This window comes from Berghia stephanieae, chromosome 10 (genome assembly GCF_034508935.2).
Source record: "Berghia stephanieae isolate SIO BIC M18660-M18661 chromosome 10, UCSD_Bste_1.3, whole genome shotgun sequence".
Taxonomy (NCBI): domain Eukaryota; kingdom Metazoa; phylum Mollusca; class Gastropoda; order Nudibranchia; family Aeolidiidae; genus Berghia; species Berghia stephanieae.
This window is the reverse complement of record NC_088369.1, coordinates 38291292-38298791: the sequence shown is the minus strand read 5'-3', so window position 1 is coordinate 38298791 and position 7500 is coordinate 38291292. Positions and strand designations below refer to the sequence as shown.

Genomic DNA, 7500 nt, shown 5'->3' with positions numbered 1-7500 from the left:
ATCCATCCATCCACCCATCTGTTCACCAATCGATCCACTCACATATCCACCCATCCATCCAGCCATCCACCTATCCATTCATTCATTGTTTCATTCATTCATGACCTCATTCTTATATCCCCATCCCCCATCCATGTTTCTCCTCAGATGCTGGAAGATGAGAACCTGACCTACGCAGAGGCATTGTGGGATCACGTGACCCTTGACCCCGACGAACTGGGCTTCCGAGCGGGTGACCTGATCCGTGTGCTGGATATGTCGTCCAACAAACACTGGTGGTATGGCTTGATGGACGGGATGCAGGGGTGGTTTCCCGCCACTTTCGTACGGGTAAGATTGAGGAATGCACCTGACCTGCCACTTAACTCTCTCCTTACTAGTGCCGCACGGGTTTTGGTTATCGAGAACAGTAACACCAGGAACATAGCTCAACCAGGAACTAGTACCAGGAACCTCCACCAGGAACAAGTTCCTGGTCATGTTACTGTTACTGTGTGTGTGTGTATTGTGTGTGTGTGTGTATGTGTGTGTGGAGAGAGAGAGCGCGCGCAAACCAGCCAACGTCCCTCCCTCCAGTCTGAACCTCTCGTCTGTCTGTGGTTGGTACCATAAACACGAATACGCAACCTCTCGTCTGTCTGTGGTTGGTACCACAAACACGAGTACGAACGTCGTACCCGTGTCATCTGCGCCGTACTACTTAGGACATGACTGATACGAAACTCTCTTCGACCGGAACAATCGCACCAGGAACAGGTTCCGTACCAGGAACAACGCCACCAGGAACACAATCGTACCAGGAACATGAAAATGTTCCGAATGCCCGCCGCTACTCCTTACCGGCCATTTTCCGGATTTCCCCCAAAACTTCACACCCAGCCTATACAAAAATAGATTTATTTCACTAAAATACAAAATATGTTAGTTCTTGCTATGCATATTTAGATTTATTTATTTTTTTGCTAAACGAGCTCTTCAACACAGACTTTAACTATATCAAACATTTTTGTTCAAATAATATGATGTACAAAAGAAATCAGAATGAGAAAAACGTTGGCAGCATCGTAACAAATGTGACAATTTTCCTATGGGTGGTAAGGAGAGTGTTAAACAGATTTATTTGGTAAAATTTGCAGATCTCTGGCCTTTACATTTGGCTCTCTTCAAAGTTTTCTTTTCAAATTTGTTTCTTTCTTTAAACTATATTATTTTAGAGAAGGGTCACACTAACCAAGCTATCCGGCCCACCCGGCCCTCGATCATCTCCTCTCTATCTTGATTTTATGGAAATAATAATCCCTGAAGCTTGAAACAGTTGAAAAAATTGACGAGGTGAAATTTCAACTCCAATTTATTAACACATACAAATAGTGTGGACGCTCTGGAAACCGGGATAAACTCCCAACTCCATGGGCCTAATGGCTCTCAAGGACTACTTTTTTTTTTCTTTTTTTTTTTTTTTTTTGTTTCAAAGAAAGATTTAATCCTTATTATAATTTGCTGGGGTTTTTTTCTACATTTTTTTCCCGTTACCATAGTTACGCATCAACCAAGATGGTCTTGAAGACGAGATGGCCTCCCTTCTGTTCAGGGATGGAATGTTGATGGATCATCATCATGGCGGCATCTGCGACGACAACTGCGATTTTAGAGACTCCAGGGAAGAGGACGAAGGCATTATGGATGGGATGCGGACCACGACTGCTGGAACAACAACGACAACAGCTGTTGTTAGACCGTCCTTGACCCACTCGGCTCCTCTGGGCGTTGTGGACAAGCAACAAGCTCGGGCTAATGTGGTTAAAGAGATTATACATGCCGAGAGGGAGTATGTGAAACACCTCAGGAATGTTGTCGAGGTAGGTGATGGTTTTCTATTGTTGTTGTTGTTGTTGAATTGATGATTGAGGAGGAGGAGGAAGAAGAGGAGAAGGAGGAGATGGCTCTGGCCTGTAGGAACTGGGGTCAGGTCCCTCTATGGATAGACTAAGTTGAATGTTTTTTGGGAATGGGTCTTCTTCTTCTTCTTCTTCTTCTTCTTCTTCTTCTTCTTCTTCTTCTTCTTCTTCTTCTTCTTCTTCTTCTTCTTCTTCTTCTTCTTCTTCTTCTTCTTCTTCTTCTTCTTCTTCTTCTTCTTCCTCCTCCTCCTCTTCCCCTTCCTCTTCATCTCCAGTGCTATCTGAAGAATCCAGAGACCGTCCTGAGCACATAATTTTAGTGGATAATGTATCAGATAAAAACTCAAAATTTGTAAAACATTTTTGTTCTCTCCCCCCCCCCCCCCCCATCCTCCCCATAATCATCTTCAGGTCTATGTGAAGAATGCCAGATGGAGTCCTGACCACATTTAGTGGAAATTGTGTCATATTTGTAAAATAACTTTTTTTCTTCTTTTCCATAAAATCATCTTCAGGGCTATGTGAAGAACGCCAGAAAGCGTCCCGAGATGTTCCCTCCAGAGAAAGTGACCACCATCTTTGCCAACGTGGAGGACATTTACAACTTTGCCCTTGACCTTTTGAACCAACTGGAGGAGTGCGTGGACCAGCAAGACCCGTACCAATCAGAGCTTGGACAATGCTTCTTGGACCATGTAAGTGGTGGTCATGGGTTTTGGTCTTTGATGTAATATCTGTGACCCATCAACTCTTAACGGTATTATTTGTGGGTGGTTTAGATGCCCGAAAAGGTGTTTTAAAGTTAGAAGAAGAAGAACCAGAAATGTGAAATTGTTTTCTGTTTATTTTGGTAGTATTCTTTGCTTTTTTTTTTTAGCCCTTTAATAATAATAATAATAATAATAATAATAATAATAATAATAATAATAATGATAATAATGATAATAATATAATAATAATAATAATAATAATAATAATAATAATAATAATAATAATAATAATATAGTAATAATAATAATAAGAATAATAATAATAAGAAGAAGAATAATAATAATGATAATAATAATAATGAGGACAATGATAATAATAATAATAATAATAATAATAATAATGATAGTGATGATAATAATAATGATAATGATGATGATGATGATGATGATGATGATGATGATAATTAATACTACTACTACTACTACTACTACTACTACTACTACTACTACTACTACTACTACTACTACTACTACTAACTACTACTACTACTACTACTAACTACTATACTACTACTACTACTACTACTACTACTACTACTACTACTACTACTACTACTATTGCTACTACTACTACTACTACTACTACTACTACTACTACTAATAATAATAATAATAATAATAATAATAATAATAAAAATGATGATGATACTGATGATAATAACCTATGTTACTCTCCATACAAAATCTCTGCATGCAAAACACTTTTGTAAGATATATATTTTACCTGTTTATTTATATTTCCTAAACCTTTCTCGTCCACCTCCAGAGCAAAGGGTTTGAGATGTATTCCGACTACTGTAACAACCACCCTGCTGCCTGTGATGAACTGAGAGAGTTGTATCGGAATAAGAGATATCGGCACTTCTTTGAGGTAATGGGATGATGATGATAACATCTCTGGTAAATGGGGTTATGAGATGATGATGATGACATCTCTGGTAAATGGGGTTATGAGATGATGATGCTGACATCTCTGGTAAATGGGGTAATGAGATGATGCTGACATCTCTGGTAAATGGGGTAATGAGATGATGTGATGACATCTCTGGTAAATGGGGTTATGAGATGATGATGATGACATCTCTGGTAAATGGGTTATGAGATGATGCTGATGACATCTCTGGTAATGGGTTATGAGATGATGTGACATTCTGGTAAATGGGTTATGGATAGATGATGATGACATCTCTGGTAAATGGGGTATGGTATGATGATCTGGATGGGGTTATGATGATGATGATGACATCTCTGGTAAATGGGGTAATGAGATGATGCTGACATCTCTGGTAAATGGGGTAATGAGATAATGATGATGACATCTCTGGTAAATGGGGTTATGAGATGATGCTGATGACATCTCTGGTAAATGGGGTTATGAGATGATGATGATGACATCTCTGGTAAATGGGGTTATGAGATGATGCTGACATCTCTGGTAAATGAGGTAATGAGATAATGATGATGACATCTCTGGTAAATGGGGTTATGAGATGATGATGACATCTCTGGTAAATGGGGTTATGAGATGATGCTGATGACATCTCTGGTAAATGGGGTAATGGGATGATGATGATGACATCTCTGGTAAATGGGGTTATGAGATGATGATGATGACATCTCTGGTAAATGGGTTTATGAGATGATGCTGACATCTCTGGTAAATGGGGTAATGAGATAATGATGATGACATCTCTGGTAAATGGGGTTATGGGATGATGATGATGATGACATCTCTGGTAAATGGGGTAATGAGATGATGCTGACATCTCTGGTAAATGGGGTAATGAGATAATGATGATGACATCTCTGGTAAATGGGGTTATGAGATGATGCTGATGACATCTCTGGTAAATGGGGTTATGAGATGATGATGATGACATCTCTGGTAAATGGGGTTATGAGATGATGCTGACATCTCTGGTAAATGAGGTAATGAGATAATGATGATGACATCTCTGGTAAATGGGGTTATGAGATGATGATGACATCTCTGGTAAATGGGGTTATGAGATGATGCTGATGACACCTCTGGTAAATGGGGTAATGGGATGATGATGATGACATCTCTGGTAAATGGGGTTATGAGATGATGATGATGACATCTCTGGTAAATGGGGTTATGAGATGATGATGATGATGACATCTCTGGTAAATGGGGTAATGAGATGATGCTGACATCTCTGGTAAATGGGGTAATGAGATGATGATGACATCTCTGGTAAATGGGGTAATGAGATGATGATGACATCTCTGGTAAATGGGGTTATTAGATGATGATGACATCTCTGGTAAATGGGGTAATGAGATGATGATGACATCTCTGGTAAATGGGGTAATGAGATGATGATGACATCTCTGGTAAATGGGGTAATGAGATGATGATGACATCTCTGGTAAATGGGGTAATTAGATGATGATGACATCTCTGGTAAATGGGGTCGGTAGCAGATTCATATTGACAAAATGCTGTTTTCTGTTTTGCTTTTTAAAAATTTACTACTTTTTATTTTTTAACTCTCTTGAGTTCATATGAATGGAAAATTGAAAATATTTGTTCAATTGGATTCAATAGTCTGATTTCACATCTCCCAGCAACGGCGGCCATTGTGGTTCTAAACAAAGAAAATCAGTACTTTTTATTCTTCATGTTGGCTAGAACTTTTCATATGTCTTGTGATCAGAATGTGTAAAAGTCAAAACATGGTCAGATTTATAATGTTTTTTTTTTCCTCTGGATACGCTTTTATGCTCGTCGGAGAAATATTTCATAAGGGCGTCCGCCATTGTTCGGATAGTTTAGAGCCAGTTACTAAGTTTCCATGCGATATTACGAGGGAAGTGACGTTATGATTGTTGAAGCGTATTATGGTATTTCATTTTTTTTTTTTTTTGGTATCATTTGCTTAAAAAAAAACAACTGAAATCCTTCATAGTCATGGCTATGTAGTCTAGTGGTATGACACTCGCTTTTGGATTGGAGGGTCCTGGGTTCGAGCCTCGGTCGGCGCATAGTTGAGTCCTTGGAAAAAGGCTCTTTACTCACATTGTCTCACCGTACTCAGGTGTAAAATGAGTACATAGCTGTTGAAAGCCTTGTTTCTGTCCGAAACAATTGTAATATCGCCCAACAGGCGTCATGTCCTGTCCTAAATGTTAAGTGTTGCTGTTGGCCAGAGACCCCTTGTAAAGCACTTCGAGCATGTTTAGTGGATATTGCGCTATATAAAAGCTCAAGTTGATTATTATTTTTTTTTTTTAGTCATAAAATGTGCTTTAGAATTTATAAAAATGTTACTTTATTTGAACCATCAGGCATGTCGACTTCTTCAAGACATGATAGAAATCCCACTGGAAGGTTTTTTGTTGACACCCGTCCAAAAGATCTGCAAATACCACCTGCAGTTGGCCGAGCTGCTCAAGTTCACCCCAGCCACCCACGGGGATCACGACAGTGTGAAAGGTGCACTGGACACCATGAAACGCATCGCCACCCTCATCAACGAGCGAAAGAGGAAGATGGAAAGTATAGAAAAACTGGCAGCTTGGCAGCTCGCCGTGGACGATTGGGAAGTGAGTGGATCTCCTCTTTCTTTTTCCCCCAATCTCCGCTTCTATCACCAGCACTCCATTTCTCCTCCATTTCTTCTTCTTCTTGTTCTTCTTCTTGTTCTTCTTCTTCTTCTGGATATTTCGCTTTATAATATAAAAAAGCTCACTTTATTTATTTATGATGATAATACTTGATGTTGAATTGCCACAAATGTAAAGAATTGAAAACGAAATGAATATGTTTATGTTGTGTATATCACACGTGTGAAAGAAAGAAAGGAAGAGAGAGAGAGAGAGAGAGAGAGAGAGAGAGAGAGAGAGAGAGAGAGAGAGAGAGAGAGAGAGAGAGAGAGAGAGAGAATAAGTAGGAGTGAAATATCTGTTCAATGTTATAGTTATCATTTAAAGTTATAACAAGTGTAACTAAATGACAAATTGCCATATTCTTGTACAATAAAGATCTATTATTATTATTATTATCATTATGATTATCATTATGATTATTATTATTATTTTTATTATTATTATTATTATTATTATTATTATTATTATTATTATTATTATTATTATTATTATTATTATTATTATTATTATTATTATTATTATTGTTATTGTTATTACATATTTTTTATAAACTTTCAGGGCCCTGACATCTTGGAGAAGAGCTCCGAGTCCATTTACAGTGGGGAGCTGGTCAAGATCAACCCGGCAGGCTGGTCACAGTATCGGTCATTCTTCCTGTTCGACCACCAGCTCATCTACACCAAGAAGGACCGATTCAAAAGGGGCAGCTACGGGTTCAAAGGTCGAATTGACATGGACAACTGCAAGGTCATCTCCATCCCCGATGGAAGAGGTCAGCGGAAAGATTGAAATTTTTATGTACTTTGGGATGTTATGAATTCCGACATTTTTATAATATAGATTGCATACCTGCCAACCCATCCGCTTTTGGCGGAATCATTCCTATTTTTACTCCTCTTTTTTGTACTAAAAATTCCGATTTTCAAAAAATGATGATAATTGTAAGAATTTTTTTTAAAAAGTGAAGAGGGTGTGTGTGTGTGTGGGGGGGGGGGGGGGTAAAAAGGTGAAATTTCTTTCTTTTTCTTTTGGTCTCAAATTCCTATTTTCAGGCCTTTTGATTCCACTTTTGGAATGTGAAGGGTTGGCAGGTCTGTAGACTGGTTATGAAATATCAAATACTTTTATTGTACCTACTACTACTACTACTACTACTGCTATTACAACTAGTACTGCTATTACTACTAATACTACTACAA

General features: G+C 38.5%; 2 protein-coding genes across 2 annotated transcripts in view; one reads left to right on the top strand and one right to left on the bottom strand.

The window, feature by feature from the left end:
- LOC144981101 (uncharacterized) overlaps positions 1–7500 on the bottom strand; it is an 860429-nt gene that overhangs the window by 739230 nt on the left and 113699 nt on the right. The window lies entirely within an intron of this gene.
- The window catches only part of LOC144981089 (uncharacterized), a 232338-nt gene that overhangs the window by 214936 nt on the left and 9902 nt on the right, over positions 1–7500 (top strand). Inside the window, exons 10-15 of the mRNA XM_078929213.1 lie at positions 148–330; positions 1539–1859; positions 2414–2593; positions 3435–3539; positions 5981–6238; positions 6860–7073. Of these exons, the coding sequence (XP_078785339.1) occupies positions 148–330; positions 1539–1859; positions 2414–2593; positions 3435–3539; positions 5981–6238; positions 6860–7073 (1261 nt within the window). The remainder of the gene's footprint in view (positions 1–147; positions 331–1538; positions 1860–2413; positions 2594–3434; positions 3540–5980; positions 6239–6859; positions 7074–7500) is intronic.